Source organism: Saccopteryx bilineata, chromosome 4 (assembly GCF_036850765.1).
Source record: "Saccopteryx bilineata isolate mSacBil1 chromosome 4, mSacBil1_pri_phased_curated, whole genome shotgun sequence".
NCBI lineage: Eukaryota > Metazoa > Chordata > Mammalia > Chiroptera > Emballonuridae > Saccopteryx > Saccopteryx bilineata.
This window is the reverse complement of record NC_089493.1, coordinates 155,457,060-155,484,786: the sequence shown is the minus strand read 5'-3', so window position 1 is coordinate 155,484,786 and position 27,727 is coordinate 155,457,060. Positions and strand designations below refer to the sequence as shown.

General features: G+C 48.2%; 1 protein-coding gene and 1 non-coding gene across 2 annotated transcripts; one reads left to right on the top strand and one right to left on the bottom strand.

Annotated features, from left to right (window-relative positions):
• Positions 1-933: 933 nt before the first annotated feature.
• Positions 934-23,321, top strand: LMAN2 (lectin, mannose binding 2). The gene is made up of 8 exons (XM_066272321.1): positions 934-1,341; positions 1,501-1,619; positions 17,132-17,249; positions 18,257-18,336; positions 18,517-18,678; positions 18,805-18,919; positions 20,725-20,844; positions 22,666-23,321. Exons 1-8 carry the CDS (start codon positions 1,146-1,148, stop codon positions 22,824-22,826), a joined length of 1,071 nt encoding a protein of 356 aa, XP_066128418.1. The 5' UTR covers positions 934-1,145; the 3' UTR covers positions 22,827-23,321.
• A 3,841-nt stretch (positions 23,322-27,162) lies between these two features.
• On the bottom strand, positions 27,163-27,238 carry TRNAS-GCU (transfer RNA serine (anticodon GCU)). The gene has a single exon. It is a non-coding gene; the product is annotated as a tRNA-Ser (tRNA).
• Positions 27,239-27,727: the final 489 nt, after the last annotated feature.

Genomic DNA, 27,727 nt, shown 5'->3' with positions numbered 1-27,727 from the left:
ATCCTAAATAAGTTCATTCATCAAAAAGGAAGCTTCCTAAAATAAAATAAAAGAGCAACCAACCAAGTTCTGACCCTGTGATCTATAACAGGGGTCATTAATTCAAATGTCTAGGGGGCCAGACAGGTGGGGTAAATTAGTGGTCAGCATGTAAGTTAACCTAGAAGAGGAAGGCGTTTATAGGGGGGCAGCTCATGGGCTTAGCTTGGTTGGATCTTTCCATTTTTCCTGAGAAAATGCAAATTTGGACTGCTAGTGTGAATTTAAGACTCAGTAGTCAAAACACTTATTGGAATAGCATTAGTAGGTAAAACAGAGCTCTATTTGGCTGTGGACCACCAGTTTTCAACCTTTAGTCCCCTGCCAGCTTTCTGACACCTTTCGTGGACACTTCTTAATGCACCAGGCAAGCACTATGACCATTCGGATCTGGATGCGTGCCAATCATCACTGAGGTCCCGGCGCAGAATCCAAAATTGCTGTCCTGCTTAAACCTGACCGGGCCTGAGGAGCCAAGAGTAGTGGACGCCCTCAAATCACTGGTAATTCTAAGATTTCAAAGGAGTGAAGCTGGAGCAGGCGAAGCCTGAGCCAGCTAAGTCCCACGCGAGGTCACCCAGGAAGTCTGAGGCGTCATGGAAGTTGGAATTCAGCCTCCCACCCCCCTTCAAATTAGAGATCCTATACCCTCCGACTGGGAAAGGTTACTCCAGGGACGCGATCACAAGTACATATAGGGCGATATATTGATAATAATCTTCGTTTGTCCAGTGAGCGCGAGAGGTCCACTAAAACTACAATTTCCAGCATGCCGCGCTTCGCGGACGATTCGCGTTCTACCTCCAACTCAAACCATCCATTTCCCATTGGCTCACAATCCTAACGTGCTGTTCCATGATTGGTTGTAGCTCAAAAGATCTGTTGCTGAGGCTGGCTGACAGGCGCTTCGACGCGGCCAGAGACAGGGAACTGCAGTTGATTAGGATGGGGGCTGCTCAGCAAATAAAGCCGCTTTTCCTCCGCCGCGAGCTTTTGCTTTCAACTCCAAGTGATAGTACGTTTGGAAAGTTTCCGGTCGGAGACCATTAGATGAGACACCCGGAAGGCGGAGATCTTCGAACGGAAGTGGCCAAGAGGAAAGGAGAATGGCGGCGGGAGGCTGTGTTTGGTGCTGGAGCTGGGGTCGGCGGTGCCCGGTGAGGCCTGGGCTTCCAGGCCCCGGCCCTGGCCCCACGACACCTCTCCTTCTTCTCCTGTTGCTGGGTCCGGTGGCTATGGATATAACTGACGGCAACAGTGAGCACCTCAAGCGGGAGCATTCGCTCATCAAGCCCTATCAAGGTGAGGCCTGGGGCGGGAATGAGTGCAGGGTGAGGGTGTAGGGTTGGAAAAGGAGCTGCCTTTTCTCCCGAATAGGGAAGCTCTGTGCGTTTCCTGCCTCTGGCAAGGCCCTGGCATGGCGTTTTACGCACTTGTATGTGCCCGTCACTCTTCCCACAGGGGTCGGTTCCAGCTCCATGCCCCTCTGGGACTTCCAAGGCAGCACTATACTCACGAGCCAGTACGTGCGTCTGACCCCTGATGAACGTAGCAAAGAGGGCTCTATCTGGAACCACCAGGTGAGTGGTTCCCCAGAGGCCAGGCGTACCCTTAAGTAAGCCACTACTCCTAGCCTCTGCTGCCGCCGGGACCTGATTTTGGTTAGAAGGCGTGCGCCTCCCTCCCCTTCCCCGTCATGGTCACACTCCAGCAGTTACAGGTAATGGCTATTGAAGTTTTGTGTGTCTGGAGCTGTGCTTGACACTTTACACCCTTCTCACTTAATTCCTTCAAAAACCCATGTGTGTAGCCTGGCTTGTGGTAGCGCAGGGGATAAAACATCTACCTGGAATGCTGGGGACGCCGGTTCAAAACCCTGGGCTTGCCCAGTCAAGGCACGTACAACAAGCAATCAACGAACAACTGAAATGAAACAACTATGACTTAATACTTCTCGCTCTGCCCCCCCATCACTCTGTAAAATCAATAAATAATTAAAAAAAAACTCATGTGTGTAAGTGATGCTTTTTCTATTTTACTAAGAAGCTGAGGCTCAAAATTAAGGGGAGACGTCAGGCTGTGTGAGTTGAACCCTCTCAAATAGTGAGATAATTGAAAGGAGGATCTTTTTTTTTTTTTTTTTTTTTAATTTTTTAGAGGAGAGAGAGTGAGAGAGAGAAGGGGCAGGGAGGAGCAGGAAGCATCAACTCCCATATGTGCCTTGACCAGGCAAGCCCAGGGTTTTGAACTAGCGACCTCAGCGTTTCCAGGTCGACACTTTATCCACTGTGCCACCACAGGTCAGGCAAAAAGGAGGAGAATCTTTATTGGGTGTTTTGCTGTGCGTTATGCACTGACTTTAATATGCCTTATTGCATTTAAGTCTCAAACAGGCTGTTTGAAATAGGTGGCTGTTATGACATTATGCAGAGCTAACACAGACTGTGAATAATTCAGCATAACCAGAATTTACACTCTGATCTGATCTCCAAGCCTAGCAATTCAGTTATTCACTACTCTTGACCCCTTTCCCCTGGACAATGAAGGAATTCCTTAGAAATACTTGCAGACTCAGTGTCCTTCCCTAGGCCTTGTCATTAGTGGTGTGGAGGAGCTGGACTAGCGGGCAGTTTTAATTTCTGTGGCCTTGGCTCCAGAGGTCAGGTAGCCCTCAGGTGTCACTGGAATGTCATACATGAGCAGTGGCCAAGATCAGTTGTTACACACACTGAGGGAATCTAGGTCAGGAAAGGGATGTAAGGGGAATAATTTGGTCTGGGTCACAGTTTGGGTGGAACTTTCTCCCACCTTAGGCTGTCTGACCCCAACATTTTCTGTGCCTAAGGTTTTGGTCATTGTCCTAGTTTTTTCCATCACCCTCCTTTTTGGTCCCTTCTGGTTGACATCCCCATTTAGTTCTGGCCCACACTATCTTCATGTTGCCTCATTTACCTGTCCCTCAACTTCTAATTGCGGGCACCTGGGGTTACTTTCCTCAGCTTTCACTCTGGTCCTCAGAGCCTGGGATCTCCTGTGAATTTTTAAACCTGCATTATGTGCTCCCCTGGGGCCTGGCATCACCAGTCATCTGCTTTGTTAATTTTGTTCTGATCTCTCTGACTGTCTTCTTACTTCAGGACCTTTGCACTTATTGTTCCCTCTGTCTGGGACGCTACTTCCTGGCTCTTCATGACTGCTTGGTTCCTTCTCTGCTGAGTCTCAGCTGAGTGCCACCCACTCCGAGAGTTCTTCAGTAACTCCCCTGAGGCATTCTTTCACTATTTAGTCTTAGGACTTTCAGATAATTTTTTTTTTTTTTTTGTGGTGACAGTCAGAGACAGGGACAGATAGGGACAGACAGACAGGAAGAGAGAGAGATGAGAACCATCAATTCTTCGTTGTGGCTCCTTAGTTGTTCGTTGATTGCTTTCTCAAATGTGCCTTGACCAGGGAGCTACAGCAGACCAAGTGACCCCTTGCTTGAGCCAGCAACTTTGGGCTCAAGCTGGTGAGCCTTGCTCAAACCAGATGAACCTGCACTCAAGCTGGTGACCTCGGGGTCTTGAACCTGTGTCCTCCGCGTCCCAGTCTGACACTATCCACTGCACCACTGCCTAGTCAGGCTCATAATTTTTTTAGTTGATTGGTTTAGAGAAGAAACAAGAAAGGGGAGAGAAAGAGAGAAGCATTCATTTGTTGTTCTATTTACTTGTGCATTCATTCGCATATGTGCTCTGGTGGGACTTGAACTCACAACCTTGGCGTATTGGGACAATGCACTAACCAACTGAGCCAGGGCAGACTTTCAGATAATTTTTAAAAATGATCATGTAGGCCTGACCTGTGGTAGCACAGTGGATAAAGCATCGACCTGGAAATGCTGAGGTCGCTGGTTTGAAACCCTGGGCTTGCCTGGTCAAGGCACATATGGGAGTTGATGCTTCCAGCTCCTCTCTCTCTGTCTCTCTCTGTCCCTCTCTGTCTCCTCTCTAAAATGAATAAATAAAATTTAAAAAAAAAATTAAAAAAAAAAAAAGATAATGTAGCCTTATGTTTTCTATGGAAATGAGTTCAGTATACCATTAAATTTTCTTTTTTAATGTTAATTTTAATGATTTTAGATAGAGGAAGGAAGAGAGAGAAAGACAGGAACATCTATCTATTATTGTATGTGCCCAGACCCAGGATCCAGCCGACAACTTCTGCACTTAGGGATGATGCTCTAACCAACTAAGTCATCTGGCCAAGGCTTTTTCTATTTTTTAAAATATGGTACAAATAGTGCTTGAAGTGTTGGAAATTGGGTTCAGTCACAAGTAACTTAATTCTGATTGTAGGTGGCTTGGTGGTTGGCATTGTCAGTGTCACAGGGCAAACAGGATTTGCACTTCCCTTCGTCAGATTTTCAGTCTCCTTCCCCTACCTTCCCATTCAGCTCCAGGAACCTTTGCTGTTTGTTCCTATAGATATTCCTAAAGGGTTGGATTGTTTCCTATAGTTTCTGAAAGAAATTGCTTAGGTCTCTTAGAATTTTTCCCCAATGTTCCCAAGAGCCAGCTCTTCCTATACTGGGCTATAGAGATGCTTTCTGGACTTTTCTCTTTTTTGTCCCCATTGAATTTGGTTTTCTTTTTCTTTTTTTTAGATTTTATTTATTCATTTTTTTAGAGAGAGAGAGAGAAAGGAAGAGGAGCAGGAAGCATCAACTCCCATATGTGCCTTGACCAGGCAAGCCCAGGGTTCTGAACCGGTGACCTAAGCATTCCAGGTCTACGTTTTATCCGCTGTACTACTCATTCCATTTGGGAGAGGCAGCAGATTAGCAAACACTACTGAGTACCTGCTGTCTACAAGCAGAGATAACACACAGTGCCTGTTTGTCTGTGGGGGAAGGTAGGGCGGGTTGTTCCCAAGAAGGAGTGGCCCAACAGTGACTAGAACTCCAACTGCCTGACGGTTGGAGCACAGGACACAGGGAAGCTGGGGGGACTGGTCAGGCCCATCCTGAGGGGTCCTGTGTGGAGGCTGCACATAGTTTTTAAGCTATATTTGCTTACGTACTGTCTGAAAGTATATATTCCTCTTCACTTTTTAAAAGTGATATGTCTAAATATTTGCAAAGGACATCATTTCCAGCATATTCTAAATAGTGCACTTTAAAATGAAACTATTCAGTACCTTTAGGTGTATTCAGTGGAATCTAAATATTGTAATTTGATATCCACTCTTTCTTTTAAACACTGTGAATAAGCCCAAATTGTATTGTATGTCAGTTTTTATTGAACTCTCTCTTTTTTTTTTTTTTTGAGCAGGAGGGATAGGGACATACAGGAAGGGAGAGAGATGAAAATCATCAACTCGCCCTGGCCGGTTGGCTCAGCGGTAGAGCGTCGGCCTAGCGTGCGGAGGACCCGGGTTCGATTCCCGGCCAGGGCACACAGGAGAAGCGCCCATTTGCTTCTCCACCCCTCCGCCGCGCTTTCCTCTCTGTCTCTCTCTTCCCCTCCCGCAGCCAAGGCTCCATTGGAGCAGAGATGGCCCGGGCGCTGGGGATGGCTCTGTGGCCTCTGCCTTAGGCGCTAGAGTGGCTCTGGTCGCAACATGGCGACGCCCAGGATGGGCAGAGCATCGCCCCCTGGTGGGCAGACCGTCGCCCCATGGTGGGCGTGCCGGGTGGATCCCGGTCGGGCGCATGCGGGAGTCTGTCTGACTGTCTCTCCCTGTTTCCAGCTTCAGAAAAATGAAAAAAAAAAAAAAGAAAATCATCAACTCATAGTTGCAGCACCTTAGTTGTTCATTGATTGTTTTCTCATAAGTGCCTTGACCAGGGGTCTCCAGCCGACCCAGTGACCCCTTGCTCAAGCCTTGACCTTGTGACCTTGAGCTTCAAACCAGCAACCTTTGGTCTCAAGGTTCATGGGGTAAAGTCTATGATCCCACGCTCAAGCTGGATGAACCTATACTCCAGCCAGTGACTTTGGGGTTTCATAATGAAGCAGTCCTCCCACTTCTGCTTTTTGCTTTTTAAATGTGAATGCTGCGACTTAGGGAGTTTTATTGTATCAGGGTCACTCAGTACTTTGAACTTCTTTTGGTTTAAATTTTATTTTATTTATTTTTATTTTATTTTACAGAGAGAGAGAGTCAGAGAGAGGGATAGACAGGAACAGGCAGACAGGAACGGAGAGAGATGAGAAGCATCAATCATTAGTTTTTCGTTGCAATACCTTAGTTGTTCACTGATTGCTCCCTGGGTTCACAGTTGCCCTTCTGCTCAGAGGTAAAAGGCACACCCTGCGGGATCTTATCTCAGTGTGCTGGTCAGTTTTTCATTGTGGCATCTTAGTTGTTCATTGATTGCTTTATCATATGTGCCTTAACAGAGGTGGGGGGCTATAGCAGAGCCAGTGACCCCTTGCTCAAGCCAGCGACCTTTGGACTCAAGCCATTGACCATGGTTTGATGTCTATGGTCCCACGCTCAAGCCAGTGACCCCAGGCTCAAGAGTCTGTGCTCAAACTGGATGAGCTTGCACTCAAGCCAGTGACCTTGGGGTTTCGAACCTGGGTCCTTATTGTCCCAAGCTAATGCTCTATCCACTGCACCACTGTCTGGTCAGGTCTAATTTTTTATTATTATTTTTATTGATTTGAGAGAGAAGGAAAAAAAAATCAACATGTTGTTTCACTTTTTTTTTTTTTTTTGTATTTTTCTGAAGCTGGAAACGGGGAGAGACAGTCAGACAGACTCCCACATGCGCCCGACCGGGATCCACCCGGCTCGCCCACCAGGGGCGACACTCTGCCCCTCCGGGGGGTCGCTCTGCCGCAAGTGACCAGAGCCACTCTAGCGCCTGGGGCAGAGGCCAAGGAGCCATCCCCAGCGCCCGGGCCATCTTTGCTCCAATGGAGCCTTGGCTGCGGGAGGGGAAGAGAGAGACAGAGAGAAAGGGGGGGGGGGGGGTGGAGAAGCAAATGGGTGCTTCTCCTATGTGCCCTGGCCAGGAATCGAACCCGGGTCCCCCGCACGCCAGGCCGTCACTCTACCACTGATCCAACCGGCCAGGGCTGTTGTTCCACTTATTTGTATATTCATTGGTTGATTCTCTTATGCACCCTGACTGGGAATCGAACTTGCAACCTTGGTGTTTTGGGAAGATACTCCAACCAACTGAGCTTCCTGGTCAGGGCCTTATTTTTATTGTGGTAAAATACATACAATAAAAGTTATCATTTCAACCTTTAATTTTATTGTCTTATGTTTTGAGTTATTTACTTTGTGAGCCCATCTTCCTCTTCAGCAGGGTGCTCACTGACATTGGGACAGGTTCTTAGAATGTCCTGGCCATCAGCAAGCTGTTCGTTTGATTATTGTATTTATGTATCTGCTCATACAAAAAAATTCCTCAAAATTTTTTTATTGTAGTAAAATATGCATGACATAAAATTTACTATCTTAGCCATTCAATAAAAATTTTTATTGATTTTTAGAGAGAGAGAGAGGACAGGAAAGAGAGGAGGGAGAAGGGGGAAATATTTGTTGTTCCACCCAGTCATGCATTTTTTGGTTGCTTCTTGTGTGTGCCCTGACTGGGGATTGAACCCACAACCTTGTTGTTTTGGGATGATTCTTTTAACCAAGTGAGCTAACTGGCCAGGGCACATCTTAACCATCTTTAAGTGTACAGTTCACTAGCATTAAGTACATTCACATTGTTCTGCAACCATCACCACCATCCATCTTCAGAACTTTTTCATCTTCCAAACTAAAATTCTGTCCCTATTAAACAATTACCCCATCCCCAAAGCTCCTGGCTACTAACTAGTATTGCAGTTTGTCTTTGAATTCGACTCTTCTAGGTATCTCCTGTAAGTGAAATCATACAGTATTTATCTGTGTCTGGCTTACCATAATGTCTTCAGGGTTCATTCATGTTATAGTATGTGTCTGTACTTCAGTCCTTTTCATGGCTGAATAATACCAAACGTAATGTGGTATGTGCCACATTTTGTTTATCCATTTATCTGTTGATGGGCACTTGGGTTGTTTCCAGCTTTTGGCTATTGTGAATAGTGCTGCAGTGAACATAGATGTACTGTATATGGGTGTCTTTCTGAGTTCCTGCTTTCATTTCTTTTGGGTATATACCTAGGAAGTGGAAGTGCCAGGTCATACTGCATTTAACTTTGAGGATCACAAGACTGTCTTCCACAGTGACTGTGCCAATTTATATTTCTACCAACAATGTATGAGGGTTCTGATTTCTCCACATCCTCACCAACACTTGTTATTGTCCTTTTTTTTTTTTAAGATTTTATTTATTCACTATAGAGAGGGGGGGGAGAGAGAGAGAGAGAGAGAAGGGGGAGGAGCAGGAAGCATCAACTCCCATATGTGCCTTGACCAGGCAAGCCCAGGGTTTTGAACCAGCAACCTCAGCGTTTCCAGGTTGATGCTTTATCCACTGCGCCTCCACAGGTCAGGCTGTTATTGTCCATTTTTATTGTTGTTTCTTTAAAGTTTTTCCATTGATTTGAGAGAGGAGGGAAAGAGAGAGAGAGAAGCATCAACCCGCTGTTCTACTTAGTTCCATTTAGTTGTGCATTCATTGATTGCTTCTCAGAAGTGACTTGACCAGGGATCGAACCCACAACCTCCAAGTGCCAGGAGGATGCTCTATCCACTGATCCATTTGGCCAGGGCCTGTTGTCTTTTTGTTTTACAAATATTGATTGACGTACGACCTATGCAACTTATGACCATTTGACTTTACTACTACAGTCGCTAGCCATGACTGCTCCACGTCTGGCAGCACAAGCGTTGCCCAGCTGGGCGTATGACAGTGTGGACCAGCTTCCGGCAGCACTATCATCTCCGCGTGCACCATTTCAACTATTATCCCAGACTCGGTACAGCAATTTGTGTTTTGTATCTTGGATATTTTTCATCAAATCCCTCCCAAGATGTCTACCAAGAGGAAATTGTCTTTGCAAATATTAAACCAGTTGTACTGGTAATGCAGTGTTTTACTTAAACCCGACAAATGTAAAAATAAGAAACAAAATGGCATAAAATGAACAAAGAAAATTATGATATATAACAATAATGAAAGAAAATTATGGTAATATATGACAAAGATTTTTTTTTACAGAGACAGAGTCAGAGGGAGAGACAGGGACAGACAGACAGGAACGGAGAGATGAGAAGCATCAATTATTAGTTTTTCGTTGCGCGTTGCGACACTTTAGTTGTTCATTGATTACTTTCTCATATGTGCCTTGACCGCGGGCCTTCAGCAGACCGAGTAACCCCTTGCTCGAGCCAGCGACCTTGGGTTGAAGCTGGTGAGCTTTTTGCTCAAACCAGATGAGCCCATGCTCAAGCTAGCAACCTCGGGGTCTCAAACCTGGTTCCTCTGCATCTCAGTCTGATGCTCTATCCACTGCGCCACCGCCTGGTCAGGCTGACTTAAAGATTTTTATAACATCATTTCACAGTACTGTACATATAGCTTACTCAACCTACAACAAATTGTGTTACAACCGGTCTGTCGGAACCAATCATGGTCATAAGTCGAGCACTAGCTGTAAATATATATTATATATAATATATATTATATAATAACCATTCTAATGGAGTGACATGGTATCTTGTGGTTTCAATTTGTATTTCTCTAAATGACTAATGATGATGAGCATCTTTTCATGTGCTTATTAGCAGTTTGTATATCTTCTTTGGAGAAATGTCTATTCAAGTCTTGCCCATTTTATTCTATATATTTATTGATTTTAGAGAGAGAAAAGGGAGGAGAGAGAGAGAGATGGATAAGAGAAAGAAAGAAATATCAATTTGTTACTCTGCTTATTTATGCATTCGTAGCTTGATTTTTTTTTTTTTTTTGTATTTTTCCGAAGCTGGAAACAGGGAGGCAGCCAGACAGACTCCTGCATGCGCCCAACCGGGGCCCCGGCACGCCCACCAGGGGGTGATGTTCCGCCCATTTGAGGCGTCACTCTGTTGCGACCAGAGCCATCCCCAGCTCCCGGGCCTTCTTTGCTCCAATGGAGCCTCGGCTGCGGGAGGGGAAGAGAGACAGAGAGGAAGGAGAGCGGGAGGGGTGGAGAAGCAGATGGGCACTTCTCCTGTGTGCCCTGGCTGGGAATCGAACCTGGGACTTCTGCACGCCAGGCCAACATTCTACCACTGAGCCAACCGGCCAGGGCCCGTAGGTTGATTCTTGTATGTGCCCTGACTGGGGATCAAACCCGCAACCTTAGCATATCATGATGATGCTCTAACCAACTGAACTACCCAGCCAGGACAGTCCTTTGCTCATTTTAAATTGGGTTGTTTTGTTGTTGAATTGTAAGAGTTCTCTATATATTCTGGATATTAATCCTTTACCAGATACATGATTTAGAAATATTTTCTCCAGTCTGTGTGTTATCTTTTCATTTTATTGTTACTCTTGTTTTTGTTTTTTTTGAAGTGAGAGGAGGGACGATAGTGAGACAGACTTCCATATACGCCCTGACTGGGATCTACCCAGTAACCCCGTCAGGGGCCGATACTCTGCCCATCTTGGGCCGGTGCTTACAACCGAGCTATTTTTAGTACCTGAGGCAGAGGCTTGAGAAGCCATTCTCAGCACCTGGGGCCAACACTCTTGAATCAGTCAAGCCAATGGCTGCAAGGGGTGGGGAGAAGAAAGGGAGGGGAGAAGCAGATGGTCTCTTCTTCTGTGTGCCCTGACCAGGAATTGAACTCAGGACTTCCACATGCTGGGTTGTCAATGCTGTATCCACTGCACCACTGCCTGGTCAGGCAACTCTATATATTCTTTTTTTTTTTTTTTTAATATAAGAGCCTTTTTTAAAAAAATTTTTTATTTATTCTTTTTTTTTTTTTTTTTTAGAGAGGAGAGGGAGAGAGGGAGAGAGAGAGGAGAGACAGAGAGAGAGAAGGGGGAGGAGCTGGAAGCATCAACTCCCATATGTGCCTTGACCAGGCAAGCCCAGGGTTTCGAACCGGCGACCTCAGCATTTCCAGGTCGACGCTTTATCCACTGCGCCATCACTGGTCAGGCAACTCTATATATTCTTAATCAGCATTTAATTCATCTGCATTTAGTAAGGTTACTGATGTGTTTGGGTTTAATCTACTATGTTACTAATTTTTCCCTTTGGGGTTGGCTTATTTTTATTCCATTTTTACTCTTCTGTTAGCTTGAAAAGTTATGTGCTTGTTTTCCAGTTTTTCAGTAGTTACTCTGGAGTTTAAAACATGTATATGTGTCCTGACCTGTGGTGGTGCAGTGGTTAGTGCATTGATCTGGACTGCTAAGGTTCCTGGTTCAAAACCCTGGGCTTGCCTGGTCAGGCCCATATGAGAAGCAGCTGAGTTGGTGCTTCCAACTTCTCCCCCATGCCTTTCTTTCTCTCTCTCCTCTCTCTAAAACAAATCAATAAATAATATCTTAACAAAATACATATCTGTGTTTTACCAAAGTCTAGTTCTTTTACTTCCTTCCTGGACAATGGAAGGACCTTAGAACTTTTAGCTCCATTTACCACATTGTTGTTATTTATTTTAATCCTTTGCATTTTAAATCACATAGAACATTGTTTTATGCAGTCAAATATCTATTTGGATATTTACCCTCATACTTGGTGTACTCATTGCTCTTCCTTCCTGAATCTCTGCCTTTACATCTGGATCATTGTCCTTCTCCCTAAAGAATGAAAGACAGTTTTAATGTTTTTGTTTATCCGAAAATGTCTTAATTTCACATTCTTTCATGAAGGATACATTTGCTAAGTATAGAGTCCTATGTTGATTGTTTCAACTCCAGATAGATCAATCTATCTTCTTGCTCTGAGTGTTTGTGTTGAGAAGTCCAATGTCAGGTGAACTGTAGCTCCTTTGAAGGAAATCTGTCTTGTCTTCCTTCTGGTGCTTTCTTTGTTTTCCCTCTCCTTCTTTTCCTCCCTTCCTTTGTTAATGTCAGTAAGCATAAGTTGTTTTTTGTTTGTTTTAATTATTCATCTCCTTTGATTTGTAAGACTTACTATTTGTGGTCAATGCCTTTGAATCAGTTTTAGTAAGTGTGTAGACATCTTAAATTTTTCTTTGCCCTACTCTTTTGCTACTTATTCTGAAATTCCAGTTGTATGTGTCTTAGATTTCCTCACTCTTCTTGGCCTCTTCTTACCCAGTGTTTTGTATCTGCCATGCTTTTGTTATCTCTGCTTTATTCTGGATATTTTTCTCTGACTGGACTGGAGTTTACTAATTTTCTTCACCTGTTTTAAATCTATTGTAAAACCTATTCATTACACAGTTAACTTCAGTTACTGTGTGTATATATATATATATATATTTAAGATTTTATTTATTGATGTCAGAGAGAGGAGAGAGAGAGGTGGGGGGGAGCAGGAAGCATCAACTCATAGTAGCTGCTTCTCTATGTGTCTTGACCAGTCAAGCCCAGGGTTTTAAACTAGCAATCTTAGCATTCCAGGTCGACGTTTTATCCACTGCACCACCACAGGTCAGGCAGTTACTGTATTTTTTTGTCCTGAAATTTTGTAAGTGTGATTTAAAAAATTTTTAGTCATCTACCAGAATTTTCAGTCTTGTCTTCTATTTCCTTGAACATAGTAGTTATTTAAAAGGCTGATAATTGCAGGGGTCCCCAAACTTTTTACACAGGGGGCCAGTTCACTGTCCCTCAGACCATTGGAGGGCCGCCACATACAGTGCTCCTCTCACTGACCACCAATGAAAGAGGTGCCCCTTCCAGATGTGCTGTAGGGGCTGGATAAATGGCCTCAGGCGGCCGCATGCAGACCCCGGCTGTAGTTTGCAGCCTGTCTTAGAGTTTCTGTTAGCCTCCTTCTTCCCTCTCTCCTTTCCTCCCTCCCTTCCTCCCTTTCTAATTTCCTCTGGGTTTTGTTCATATCTTGTCTTTTTATGTGCCTGGTATTTTTTTTTTTTTTTCAGAGACAGAGAGAGAGGGATAGACAGGGACAGACAGACAGGAATGGAGAGAGATGAGAAGCATCAATCATTAGTTTTTCGTTGCACATTGCGACACCTTAGTTGTTCATTGATTGCTTTCTCATATGTGCCTTGACCGCGGGCCTTCAGCAGACTAGTAACCCCTTGCTCGAGCCAGTGACCTTGGGTTCAAACTGGTGAGCTTTTACTCAAACCAGATGAGCCCGCGCTCAAGCTGGCGACCTTGGGGTCTCAAACCTGGGTCTTCCACATCGCAGTCCTACGCTCCATCCACTGCACCACCACCTGGTCAGGCCTGGTATTTTTTTTTTAAGTGAGAGGGAGGGAGTTAGAGAGAGACTCCCGCATGCGCCCCCACCGGGATCCACCATCTGGGGATGATGTTCAAATCAACTGAACTATCCTTAGTGCCCAGGGCCGATGCTCGAACCAATTGAGCCACTGTCTGCGGGAGGGGGAGAGAGCAAGAAAAAGGAGAGGGAAAGGGAAACAGATGGTTGCTTCTTAAATGTGCCCTGACTGGGAATCGAACCTCGGATGTCTGCATGCTGGGCTGATGCTCTATCCACTGAGCTACCCAGCCAAGGCCTGTGCCTGGTACTTTTTTTTTTAAAGTGTTTTTCCACTTTTTTAAAAAAATATATTTTATTTATTGATTTTTAGAGAGAGGGGAGAGAGAGAGAGAAGGGGAGGAGCAGGAAGCATCAACTCCCATATGTGCCTTGACCAAGCAAGCCCAAGGTTTCGAACCGGCAACCTCAGTGTTCCGGGTCGATGCTTTATCCCACTGCACCACCACAGGTCAGGCTGGTACTTTTGATTGTTGATTTTTTTGTTAAAACAATGTGAGGCCTGGTCCTGGCTGGGTTGATCAATGAATAGAGTATAGTCCTGGCACACCAAGGTTGCAGGTTCAATCCCCAGTCAGGCAGTCAGGGCACATACAAGAAGCAACCAATGAATGCATAACTAAATGGAACAACTGAGTGGAACAATGAGTTGATACTTCTCTCTCTCTCTCTCTCTCTCTCAAAAATCAATGGAAAAGCCCTGGTCAGTTGGTTCAGTGGCTAAAGCATCAGCCTAGTGTGTGGATGTCCCAGGTTTGCTCCCCGGTCAGGGCACACAGGAGAAGCGACTATCTGCTTTTCTTCTTCTCCCTCTCCCCCTTCTCTCTCTCTTCCCTGCAGCCAGTGGCTCGATTGGTTCGAGTGTTGGCCCTGGTGCTGAAGATTGCTCAGTTGATTTGAGCATCTGCCCCAGATGGGAGTTGCTGGGTGGATCCCGGTTGTGGTGCATGCAGGATTCTGTCTATCTCCCCTCCTCTCGCTTAAAGAAAAAGAAAGAAAAAAAAAGAGGCCTAAATGAGTCTCTGTAGTCTAATTTCAGGTATTGAGAGGACTCAGCTGAACTGTAGTCCCCAGGGGGGCCTTTCTCATTCATTCTTATTTTTTGACTTACTTTCTTTGAGGTCCAAACCCAAAGCAAGGTTGGTTCACCAAAATTCCACTCTTTCAGCAGGCTGTGGACTCAGATTCCTTGTCCATCTGTCCTTGAGAGCTGGTTCTCATCACCTCTCAGTTGCTCCTTGAATCTGCAGATTTTCCCAGAGCCAGTGAACTGTCAAGAACAGGGAAGGCTGATTTCACACAACTTAGAAGCTGCTGCACAGGTGCCTGCTAGCTGTGTATCCTCAGAGGCTGGGTGGGGCGGGGCCGTTTCCTAGGTTTCCCGTGCTGAAGCCGGAGCACTGAGTGGGATGACTTCTTTTTTTTTTTTTGTATTTTTCTGAAGCTGGAAACGGGGAGAGACAGTCAGACAGACTCCTGCGTGCACCCAACCGGGATCCACCCGGCACGCCCACCAGGGGGCGACGCTCTGCCCCTCCGGGGCGTTGCTCTGTTGCGACCAGAGCCACTCCAGCGCCTGGGGCAGAGGCCAAGGAGCCATCCCCAGTGCCCGGGCCATCTTTGCTCCAATGGAGCCTCACTGCAGGAGGGGAAGAGAGAGACAGAGAGGAAGGAGAGGGGGAGGGTGGAGAAGCAGATGGGCGCTTTTCCTGTGTGCCCTGGCCGGGAATCGAACCCAGGACTTCTGCACGCCAGGCCGACGCTCTACCACTGAGCCAACTGGTCAGGGCAATGGGATGAATTCTTGAATGCACAAGTGAATTCACCCATGATGGGACTTTATTTCTTTAAATTTTATTTATTGATTTTAGAGACAGAGAGAGAGAAGGGGCAGATTGACGAGTGAGAAGCATCAGCTTGTAGTTGCTTCTCGTATGTGCCTTGACCAGTCAGCCCACGGTTTTGAACTGACAACCTCAGCATTCCAGGTTGACTCTCTGTCCTCTGCAACATCCAGACAGTTGGGTTTTTTTTGGACAGAGAGTCAGAGAGAAGGATAGATAGGGACAGACAGACAGGAAAGGAGAGAGATGAGAATCATCAATTTTTTGTTGTGGCACTTTAGTTGTTCATTGATTGATTTCTCTTATGTGCCTTGACCATGGGCCTTCAGCAGACCGAGTAACCCCTTGCTCGAGCCAGTGACCTTGGGTCTAAGCTGGTGAGCTTTTGCTCAAACCAGATGAACCCACACTCAAGCTGGCGACCTCGGGGTCTCGAACATGGGTCCTCCACATCCCAGTCTGACGCTCTATCCACTGTGCCACCGCCTGGTCAGGCCCAGACAGATCTTTATTTTTGATTTCAGGTTTTTTCCTGATTGCTTAGGTAATATATTCATTATACAAAATTCAAACATGGAAAGTAAACATTCGCATAGTTTCCCTCCCAAATTCCCTAATTGCTAATGTTGGTTCACGTTCCTTTCATTTTTTCTTTTTCTACACATATACTAATTTCTTTCTTTTTAAGAAATGAGAGCACGAACTGATAGTGTTTTGCAATATTATCTTTTATATCTTTTTCTTTTATGTGTTTTTTAAAGATTTTATTTATTGATTTTGAGAGAGAGAGAAGGAGAGAGGAGGAATGGGAAGCATCAACTCGTCGTAGTTGCTTGTCTGTGCCTTGACTGGCCAAGCTCAGGGTTTTGAACTGGTGACCCTAGCATTTCATGTCCATGCTTTATCCACTATGTTACCACAGGTCATCTTTTATGTCTTTAAATGTAAGTGCTTGTGGTTCTGACTCATCCTGTTAAAAGGCTGCAACAGCCAGGTTGCGCCCAAGATGGCAGAGAGCATTCACTGCTGGTTGAGTGCGTGTTTCTTTTTCATCTTTGTCCCCAGGGGTATTAATGATCTCTTTAATAGTTGCCAGTCTGATAGGTCAACAATATCTTGTTTCATTTGCCTGTCTGATGGCTTTTATTAATACTTGCCCCCACAGTCCTCTGTAGACTTCCCCTGAGTGCATCCTGTCATAGTAAGTGTCACACTGGAGTTTCCATGTACAGCTTTCTGGTGGGTAAGGCCAGGCTGTTTCCCCTGCTGCAGCAGTGCCCAGCTCTGCACCTGGTATTCCTGATGCCAGGGAGCACCTGCCTTCCCTCAGATAGCAGTAGCCCAGAGGCCAGGGCACGACCCTTCCAGCCCCCAGCCCTGCGAAGGCCACGGTGGGTAGAGAAGACAGAACACAAGTTTCCACATCAGACAGACCTGGATGTGATTCAAGATCGTCCACTTACCAGCTGTGGACAAGTTATTTGGTCTCTGAATGTCTTTTCTGTTTTGTAAAATATGTGGTTCTAATAGGGTAATAATCCTTCCATAAGGATCCCAGGGCAGGAGCCGTGGGGATGGAGAGAAAACGGCTGAGGAGTTTGGCTGGTTTTAAGGAGAGTGAATCAAAGTGGAGCAGGCTGGTGCTGGACTGGGCACGGTTGGGCCTCAGGCAGCCTCCTTATCTGGATGGCCGGGCAGCCCCCTTTCTTCCTGTTGAGAGAGCTGGAGGGTCTATTGGTCAGTGGTCTCGTGTCATTGCTGCCTGGCCTTGTTACAAGGAGTGCCTAGTCCCAATGGGTACAAGGTCTGTGCTGGGTCCCCTGCAACTGGCAGGAAGACCCAGAGAGCTCAGAGCAACCCTCTTCACTCTCGCTGCAGCCTTGCTTCCTCAAGGACTGGGAGATGCACGTCCATTTCAAAGTCCATGGCGCTGGGAAGAAGAATCTCCATGGAGATGGCATTGCCTTGTGGTACACTAGGGACCGCCTCGTGCCAGGTAGGGCTGTGTACTCACATGTGAGGCACCTGTGGCCAAGGATCCTTCACTCTGCACTCTCTTGTTAGGGTGCTGCTGCTCTTTGAGGAACCCCGGGACATCAGGTTGGCTCAGGGACTGTCCCTTGAGGGTGAGGAGGGACTGGACCTTGTATCTCAGCTCTGTCCCCAGCAGTTAAGAATGGTTTTTAGGCCCTGGCTGGTTGGCTCAGTGGTAGAGCATTGGCCTGGCATGCAGGAGTCCCGGGTTTGATTCCCGGCCAGGGCACAGAGGAGAAGTGCCCATCTGCTTCTCCACCCCTCCCCCTCTCCTTCCTCTCTGTCTCTCTCTTCCCCTCCCGCAGCCAAGGCTCCATTGGAGCAAAGTTGACCTGGGCGCTGAGGATGGCTCCATGGCCTCTTTCTCAGGCGCTAGAATGGCTCTGGTTGCAACAGAGCAATGCCCCAGATGGGTAGAGCATCACCCCCTAGTGGGCATGCCGGGTGGATCCCGGTTGGGTGCATGCAGGAGTCTGTCTGACTGCCTCCCCGTTTCCAACTTCAGAAAATACAAAAAAAAGAAAATAATGGTTTTTACCATTATAAAGGGTTATTTTTTTTAAAGCAGAAGCAAAGAAGACTATGTGACTGAGACTGTATGTGGCCCACAAAGCCTAAAATGTTTCCTCTCCGGACCTTGACAGAAAGTTGCTGAGCCCAGGGTTAGAGGATGGTGCTTCCCCCAAAGCCACCTGGTTTTCACATACTGCACACCCCCTTGTCATTTGACACCCCAGAGCACAAAGCCGGGTGCTCTCCCCTCAGTTCAGGCTTTGAACTTGAGTCCTCTCTGTGGTACCCTGAGGACAGCCCCAAGTTTTCCTGTAGAGCTCTCTTCTCTGTCCTGGTGAGCGACCAGCAGAGTGCCATCCCTGGCCCACACCCCTGCTGGCACTGCTGTGCCCTTTGGGTTACCCAGATTATAACTACAATTTTCCCCATGGCTACAGTGTCCCTTTCTCATTCCAGGGCCTGTGTTTGGAAGCAAAGACAACTTCCATGGCTTAGCCATCTTCCTGGACACATACCCCAATGATGAGACTGCGGAGGTAGGCCCCTTTTCCCTTCCATAGAGCAGGACAGGAAGGACTAGGAAGTTGACTGGGGACTATGGGCTGGGACTCTCCCTTGTCCCGGTACAAAGGAGCCTCCAGGGACTGGGGTGGTGGGTGCCCCTGCCACTTCTGCACGCTCTGCTGACTGTGGAGTGACGGGTGTCTTGGTCTCAGCACGTGTTCCCGTACATCTCGGTAATGGTAAACAATGGATCCCTGACCTACGACCATAGCAAGGATGGCCGCTGGACTGAGCTGGCTGGCTGCACGGCCGACTTCCGCAACCGTGATCATGATACCTTTCTGGCTGTGCGCTACTCCCGGGGCCGTCTGACGGTGAGCAGGCGTTGGTGGGGGACATGGGGATGAAGGAGGGAGAGGTGTCCCCTGCCTGCACTGGCTCTGCAGGGACAGGTGGCCAGGCTGGGCCTGGGGCAGGCTTTACCTGCTGGCTGGCCACAGGTGATGACTGACTTGGAGGACAAGAACGAGTGGAAGAATTGCATTGACATCACGGGAGTGCGCCTTCCCACCGGCTACTACTTTGGAGCTTCAGCTGGCACTGGTGACCTGTCTGGTGAGTGGGCTGCGCAGGGCATTAGGTCTTAGTTTAACCTTCCTGGTCTGTCAGGAGCTTGTGACACAGCTGGTCACTTTCCTTCTTGAACTTCTTGCATTGGTTCCATACCCAGTTGGTTTCCTCTTCCTCTTTGTGTGGTCTGTCAGTTTCGGCACACGCAGGGCTCAGTCAGGGAGTAGTCCTTGGTGATCTTCCCCTCTCTGTAGGAGCTTTAAATCTGGGCAGTATAGACCCCAGATTTCCATCTGTAGCTCAGTGTCCCAACAACCCCTCAACATTTCCACCCAGATACCCAACAGGTGTCTCAGCCTTCACGTACCCACAGCTGAAGACCACATCTTGCCACTAAGACATAAGTGACACCTTTGTCCTTCTAGTTGCTCAGGCTAAAAACCTCATTGTCATTCTGGACTTCCCTCTTCTCTCATATGCCACCTGTCAGCCACCTGGGCAAGTCCGGCGACTTTGTCTTTATAGTGCAGCAGACAACCTGTTGCCCCTTCTTTACCACCTGCAGAGTCCAGGCCACCATCCCCACTAAACAACTAAAGGAGGCTCCCTAGGGGTCCCCTCCCTCCACTCCAGCCCAGTAGTCTCCCAGCTCTCTCAGAGTCCCGGATGGGCTACCATCCGTCCAAGCAGTGGCCTCAGGCCTTAGTGCCAGTACCACCTCCACCCTTCACGCTGCTCTCAGCTCCTGGTTCGTGTCGCCTCCAGCTCTTCAGACACCACTGCCCTTCGGCCTAAGGCCATTGTGGTGGTGTCTCACTGTCATCTTCAAGTCTTGCTCAGATGTCACTTCCTCAGTGGGGCCTTCCCTGAGTCCCTTTTTAAAATTGTACACACATATCCCAGCGCCTGCACACTCTGTAAAGTCATGTGGTGTATGCTCAGGTAACTAGGGACTCGCTCCCTCCTCACCCAGCAGAGACCATTGGGAATAGGAGTGTGGAAGGGATTTCCCCAAGTTCGCACCTGGGAGGCGGCAGAGCTCCAATGGGAACTTCCTGACTTCAGTGTTGTTGTGTGTCTCTGGCCTCCAGGGGGCGCACACACTGGGCTGTTGCTGCTACTTGGCTCTTTGCTCTTTTGGCCGCCAGGTCTTTGCTCTTTAGGCTCTCCCCTTTCCAGGCCTTTTCTTTTCTTTTTTTTTGTTTTTTGTTTTGTTTTACAGGGACAGAGAGAGAGATAGATAGGGACAGACAGGAACGGAGAGAGATGAGAAACATCAATCATCAGTTTTTCGCTGTGACACCTTAGTTGTTCATTGATTGCTTTCTCATATGTGCCTTGACTGCGGGCCTTCAGCAGACCGAGTAACCCCTTGCTCAAGCCAGCGACCTTGGGTCCAAGCTGGTGAGCTTTTTGCTCAATCCAGATGAGCCCGCGCTCAAACTGGCAACCTCGGGGTCTCGAACCTGGGTCCTTCGCATCCCAGTTCAACGCTCTATCCACTGCGCCACCGCCTGGTCAGTCTTCCAGGCCTTTTCTGAGATTCTAGTCGGTTAGCAGAGCTGATAGCTGGGACCCTCATCTTGGCTCTGAACCTTGCCCTCTCAGTCTCAGAATGGAGTGATCAGTTACTTACAAGCAGAGCTTCTTTCCTGCCTGGACTGTTTGGACCAGGCCTTTCCCAAGTCTCCTTAGGTGCAGCGCTAACTGCAGGTCAGGCCTGAGCCCTCAGCCAGGCAGGAGCAGGGTTCTCCTCCAGGGACCTGGCCCCTTGCAATGTTTGGGAGAGGCTTGGGCCATGTGCCCAAGGTAGGCTCAAACCCCTTACAAGCTAACACTCGGTCCTGCAGACAATCACGACATCATCTCCATGAAGCTGTTCCAACTGATGGTGGAGCACACTCCTGATGAGGAGAACATCGACTGGACCAAGATCGAGCCCAGTGTCAATTTCCTCAAGTCGCCCAAAGGTACATGTTCGCGGCCTCTCCCAGTCTGGGCCCCCACAGGGCTAGGGCCTGGCTGGGGTGGTGTGGGTGTGGCCTGCAGTCCCTCTGCCTTTGCCGGTCCAGCTGTGGTCCCTCTGCCTTTGCCGGTCCAGCTGTCGCTGTGGCCTTGGACCTGGGATTAGCACGTCATGCTTACGAACAGTGGGTGAGCGGCTAGAGTCTGCTTCCTCCCACAGGTGGTGCTGGGGTAATGGTAGGTGAAGCCACAGGGGCCAGTGTTGTTGTGGGTGACTGGCAGGGCACTGAAACAGTGCGCACACACGACCCCAGTGAATGGCCTGGGATGTAGGTCTTCCTGCTGACCAAGGGAACTGCTTCAGCTTTCCTTATCTAGAAGGGGAAGAAGATAGGATTTGAACTTGAAATTTTGCAAAACACTAAAGCCTGGGCTCTTCCTGTCACACTAACTAGCCGTGACTTGGTCCTCACAGAGTGGGGGTTTTGTTTGGAGAAATAGGGTCCCTGTGAGTGGAGAAATCCACCACTGGAACCCTGAAGTTATGCCCGTGGGCTCAGTGGGGGTGGCACACAGGCTGTCCCAGGGCCAGTGTACTGAGGGGCCTCTGAGTCCAGTCCAGGTCACCATGCAGTGTGAGCTGGAGTGGAACCCAGCATTTTATGTGACATCTCACTTTTTTTCTTTTTTTAATTGATTTTAGAGAAACTGAGGGATGAAAGGTGGATAGGGGGAGAGAGAAAAAGAGAGAAGAAAGCATTTCATTTGTTGTTTCACTTAGTTGTGCATTTGTTTGTTTCCTGTATGTGCCCTGGCTGGGGATCGAACCCACAACCTTGGTATTTTGGGACAGTGCTCTAACCAACTGAGCTAACTGGCCAGGGCCAACATCTCACTTAAGATTCAGGCTACTTTTAAATGTTTTGGCCTGACCTGTGGTGGCTCACTGGATAAAACGTTGACCTGGAATGTTGAGGTCGCTGGTTTGAAACCCCGGGCTTGCTTGGTCAAGGCACATATGGGAGTTGATGCTTCCTGCTCCTCCCCCCTTTCTCTCTCTCTCTCTCTCTCTCTCTCTCTCTCTCTCTCTCTCTCTCCTTTCTTTCTAAAAATGAATAAATAAAAATCTAAAAAGAAAAATGTTTTGGGAGGCATGCAAACCCTGCCATAGGCCATTGTCTTGCCACTTTGGTCGAAGGGTTTCTGGCTGCTGAGGGTTAGAGACCTCGTATGCTCTGACCCACCCAGCAGCCCCATGTGGTTGGCCAGGTGGGATTAAGTAATTTTCAGACTTTGCTGATTCATTGATTCATTCCTTCAGCATATGATTCCAAAGCTTCCACTCAGTGCCTAGCTCTGTGCTGGGTGCTGCCCCAGGGTTCAGTTTAGTGGCTGAAGGGGAGACGAGGTGGAGGGCCTTAGGGGACCCAGTGTGGGGGCCTGCAATTTCCTAGGAACCACCAGATGCATCCAGGGCAGTGTTTGGCAAGGCTTGTGTTTCTGCAGATGGGACCCTCAGACCACGGCACTGGTGTGGGGGATTGTCTTGTGAAAGCAGGTCCTGGGCCTCCTGGGTAGACCAGGCTCTTGGGAAAACCAGGAGCCCAGTGTCCATCCCCTCTGTGCCACAGAAGGGCACCCCAGACCCTAGTCTGTGGATTCCTGAGGGTTGCCCCTCTGTGTGCTCCCCTGCCTCCCCCGTGCAGCCACAGCATCTGCCTGGGGGCAGTGGGGCATCTCTTGAGGGTTGCCACCCTGCTCCATCCTGCTGGGACCTACCAGGCCTCTCTGCTTTGCCACTTTGAATCCTCCTTCTTCTTCTTCAGACAACGTGGACGACCCAACGGGGAACTTCCGCAGTGGGCCCCTGACAGGCTGGCGTGTGTTCCTGCTGCTGCTGTGTGCGCTGCTGGGCATCATCGTGTGTGCCGTGGTGGGCGCCGTGGTGTTTCAGAAGCGGCAGGAACGCAACAAGCGTTTCTACTGAGTGCCGGAGCCCTGCTCTAATGTGAACTTTTTCTACTGGGATTGTAAAAGCAAAACAAGACGACCTATTTCTTAACAGTTTCAAAGAAATAATTAAAGTATTTTCATACATTTTGCTTCTTACCCAGCTGGGACAGGCTGCAGGGCTGGGTAATAAGGGTTCGGCATCCCCACAGCTGGGGACAGAGTCCCTGTCCCATTGCCAGCATCTCAGGAGCAGGGAGGGGTCTGCCTAGAGCTGGGCTGAGGCCGTTTGCAGCTGCTGAACACTGGAAGCCTCCCAGCCACAGTGTTGCCCGAGGACTCAGGCAGTGGTTTCGTTTTGTGCCATGAGGCACTTGGAGAGGAGGAGGAGGAGGAGGAGTGGGGAGCCTGAGCCTGGGCCTCGCCTTCACCTCTGAGCCTCCCAGGGCAGACCCTCGAGTAAGGCTGAAGGGGCAGTTTGGTGGGGCCCAGAGTGAGATCATGTGCTGAATAAAGTGAGCTGACCACCCTCCACTGTGTGACTGCCCTGAGGGGCGTTTCATTTTCTTGGAATGCCTTCCAGGGAGCTAGGCTTCCCAGCTCAGCCTCATCCCCTCTGGCAGTGCTGTGCTCCCTGTTCCTGGGTTGGAGACGCTGCTCTAGAGTCAAGCAAAGTTTTCCCAGTGTCACATAGCAGGGGGTCCTGGGGTCAGGGGCTCTGTTCCTGTGCTGTCTCTGCTCTGGGCCCCTAAGTGAAAGGGTCCAGTTGGAAGAGGTCCAGTGGGGTACCATGCAGTGGTGTGACCTCAGCCCAAGGAAACTAGGGGGCTCCAGGATCTGGAAGGGATTGGGTATAGGGGGACAGCTGGGGTCAGTAGTGGTATTCCCTTTGGGGTGCCTCGAGGGGACAGAGATGGGCCAAGAGGAGGAAGAAGCCAGTGCTGACCAGAAACCCCACCATCTGCAGCTTCCATGGTTCACCCAGGCCACAGCCTGCTGCTGCCGTGCTGCCATCACCCTGACCTCCTGGCCACCCAACCCGCCTCAGAGCAGTGTCCCCCATCTAGTCCAGAGCCACCTTCAGTGTCTTTGCATTCACAACTCACTAATTAAGTCTCTGTCTTAAAAGCACTGTCAATTAGAGTCTCATTGTAAAAAATAGATGATACAGGAGTAGATGAAGAGGAAGAACTTGAAGAAATTTTTCCGTCTGTCTTTCAGTCTCACTCTAGAGCTCTTCACTAACCTACTGTTAACTGTCTCATTCCTTCGCAGTGTTGCACAGGGTAGACGTGGAAAGGTTGTTCACAGCCTTGCGGGGACCCAGAGGTCTGAGCTGTGCTTCTCTCACACGGGTGGAGCCTGTTCACAAAGCCGTGAGAGTAAATATGGTCCATGTGGTTGAAATATTTTGTTGTGCACTTTCCCCAAAACAGCTTTACTTGAAAAATAGCTAACTTTGAGTACTTACTGTGTGAGCCGTGGTTCTGAGCCCTTGACGTGTGTTACCTCATTTCCCTCCACAACACTTACCCAGCTGGACACCAGAAATCCAGTGGGGCAGGCAGCTCCCACCTAACTGACCACCTCCCTCCTGGGGGCGCTGTGTCTGTTGCACTCGCCAGGTAAAATAGACACTGGAGACGTTTGGAGAGTTTAAACAAAGTTTTATGGCAAAGAAAAAAAGCAAAACCTGCGCAGGGGTGAGCTCAGGTGGCAGTCACCAGAGTCACACCGAGCGCCTGCAATCTAGGGGTTTTTATAGCGTAGCAAGCAAGCGGTTCATACAGAAGCGAATTTTGCGTTTAGCATTTGGCTCCCCCAAATTAAATTTTAGTCACGTGCCTTAGTAACCAGTCATACAGTTGAAAGCCCCCAGCTGGAAAAGTCCCTATCTATCCTCCAGGATTGGGTTACACTAATCATCCTGGGAGTTTTACGACTTTCCTATCTCAAGGACTCATCTATTCCTAGCCATCCTGGGAGTCTAACAACTTCCATCTGTTCCTAGTCATCCTGGGAGTCTAACCTTACCTCAAGGACTCATCTGTCCCGGGAATGGGTTGCATTTACTGGACTAGTTCCTTTGAAGTTATTTCTAAAGCCTATTAATATATTTTATGGCCTTTATTCGGATGTCACAGTGTCCACAGTGACATACACGGCAACTAAGTCCATGGCTGCCACAACCACACTTTCCATACTCAGCCTTCCCCAAATTCCTGAACTATTAGGCAATTTGGCATCTGTATGGCTGTCACTGTTGCTGCATGTTAATCACCTGGAGAACGAGAGCACACCTGCCTCATTCTCCAGAGCTGGTGTAAGGAGCTGGTGGGCCTTGGTAAGGGTAGTTTTAGAAGAACCACCAGGGTTAAAAGAACCACCCCTGGTAGTTCTGACCAGTACACAGAGAGCCAGCAGCTGTTAGACCAATGACAGGGTGGAGATTAGAGGGATCACAGTCTGCTTAGCTATCACCTAGTGCAGGGGTCCCCAAACTTTTTACACAGGGGGCCAGTTCACTGTCCCTCAGACCGTTGGAGGGCCGGACTATAAAAAAAACTATGAACAAATCCCTATGCACACTGCACATATCTTATTTTAAAGTAAAAAAACAAAACGGGAACAAATACAATATTTAAAATAAAGAACAAGTAAATTTAAATTAACAAACTGACCAGTATTTCACTAGGAACTACGGGCCTGCTTTTGGCTAATGAGATGGTCAATGTGCTCCTCTCACTGACCACCAATGAAAGAGGTGCCCCTTCCGGAAGTGCGGCGGGGGCCGGATAAATGGCCTCAGGGGGCCGCATGTGGCCTGCGGGCCGTAGTTTGGGGACCCCTGACCTAGTGCTTCCCCAGAGATCAGATGTTTCCTGACAGATTGTGATGCCATCATCAACATTTTTTGCTATGTGTATTTAAAAAGTTATTTTCTCATATAAAAACGGAATACAAATCTGTGTTCCTGGGTCTTTCCTGAGGAGTAAGCATCAACAGGCTGGCACCCCTCTGGCACAGGCCCTCATGGCACCTCCCTGCCCAGGCAAAGGTACTGATTCTGACTTTTCATGTGTTTCTTAACTGCTGGCATGGAAGGCTGTATCTCTCAGTGTGTGGTATTGGTTTACATCTTTAAAAATTATAAATGGTCCACAGAGTTTTCCTTAGCTTCTAAAAATTCAACATTGTGAGTCTGGGTTACAGTGCAGCTCAAGATGTGTGCGTAGACTCCCGTTTGCCCATTCTGCACTGCCGGCCTGCAGATAGTGCCAGGCTTTTGCTCCTAGGCCTAGTGCCGCTCCACACATCGTCGTGCCCAGGGGGAACTGCTGTGTTGCAATTTACGTGCATTCAGTTTTCCATGCCAGGTAGTTCTCCAAGGTGGATTGTATCCAATCTGCTTCCACCTTGGCCACTGAGGTCCTCTCTGCCCACTTCTCAGCACTTGATATTGTCAGAGTGCCTAAGTTTTGATAGTTTGATGGGTGCGAGAGTTATAATTTGCATTTCTCTACTCGTCAGGTCAAGGACCCTTGGTATCCTGAGAGATTCATTTGTATTTCCTGTGTGGGGGTTTATTCTGTTCCTTTCCTTGTGTCAGACCCTTGAATAGCTGCTTTGCAAACACCTCCCAGCGTGCTTGTCCTTTTGCTTTTTTGCCAGAGAGAGGTGGAGACGGAGAGACAAGGAGAGATGAGAAGCATCAACTCATAGTTGCAACACCTTAGTTTATTGATTGCTTTCTCATATGTGTCTAGACCCAGGGGCTCCAGAGCGAGCCAGTGACCCCTTGCTCAAAGCAGTGACTTTAGGCTTCAAGCCAGCGACTGTGGGGTGATGTCTGTGATCACATGCTCAAGCCGGTGAGCTCTGGGTTTCGAACCTGGGTCCTCTGCGTCCCAGGCTGATGCTCTATCTGTGCCACCACAGGCTCTTTTTTTGCTTTCTATTGGTGTGTGATGCACAGTCTTTTTTAATGCCATTTAAAATCTTTTCCAAAGATTTTTCCCAAAAACATTTGAAACTTTTGCTTTTCAAATTTAGCATTAAATCTTAGAGATTATTTAAAAAAATTTTTTTTCACTTTTCCGAACCTGGAAATGGGGAGGTAGTCAAACAGACTCCCACATGCACCCGACCGGGATCCACCCGGCATGCCCACCAGGGAGCGATGCTCTGCCCCTCTGGGGCGTCGCTCTGTTGCATCCAGAGCCATTCTAGCGCCTGAGGCAGAGGCCACAGAGCCATCCCCAGTGCCCGGGCCAACTTTGCTCCAATGGAGCCTTGTCTGCGGGAGGAGAAGAGAGAGACAGAGAGGAAGGAGAGGGGGAGGGGTGGAGAAGCAGATGGGTGCTTCTCCTGTGTGCCCTGGCCGGGAATCGAACCCGGGACTCCTGCACAGCAGGCCGACGCTCTATCGCTGAGCCAACTGGCCAGGGCTTAATTTTTTTTTAATTATTTTTATTTATTTATTCATTTGAGAGAGAGAGAGAGAGAGAAGGGGGGAGGAGCAGGAAGCAGCTTTGACTCCCATATGTGCCTTGACCGGGCAAGCCCAAGGTTTTGAACCGGCAACCTCAGCTTTATCCACTGTGCCACCACAGGTCAGGCCAGGGCTTAATTTTTTTTTTTAAGACTTTATTTATTCAATTTTAGAGAGGGGGGGGAGAGAGAGAGAGAAAGAGAAGGAGAAGGGGGAGGAGCAGGAAGCATCAACTCCCATATGTGCCTTGACCAGGAAAGCCCAGGATTTTGAACTGGTACCTGCAGTGTCCAAATTGACACTTTATCCACTGCGCCACCACAGGTCAGTAGCATTAAATCTATTTGGAGTTAATTTTTGTGTGAGTAGTTCAGTTGTCCCCTTCATGTCCAGCCTGTTGTGCCAGCACCTTTACTGAACCAGTCATTTATCTGCCCAAGCCGCAG

Bases quoted from the DNA above. Each gene is read 5' to 3' on its own strand.
- LMAN2 (XM_066272321.1), top strand. From the start codon at position 1,146: ATGGCGGCGGGAGGCTGTGTTTGGTGCTGGAGCTGGGGTCGGCGGTGC. The intron at 1,620-17,131 runs GTGAGTGGTTCC...CTCTCGCTGCAG, and splicing joins GCTCTATCTGGAACCACCAG to CCTTGCTTCCTCAAGGACTG. The intron at 17,250-18,256 runs GTAGGGCTGTGT...TTCTCATTCCAG, and splicing joins TAGGGACCGCCTCGTGCCAG to GGCCTGTGTTTGGAAGCAAA.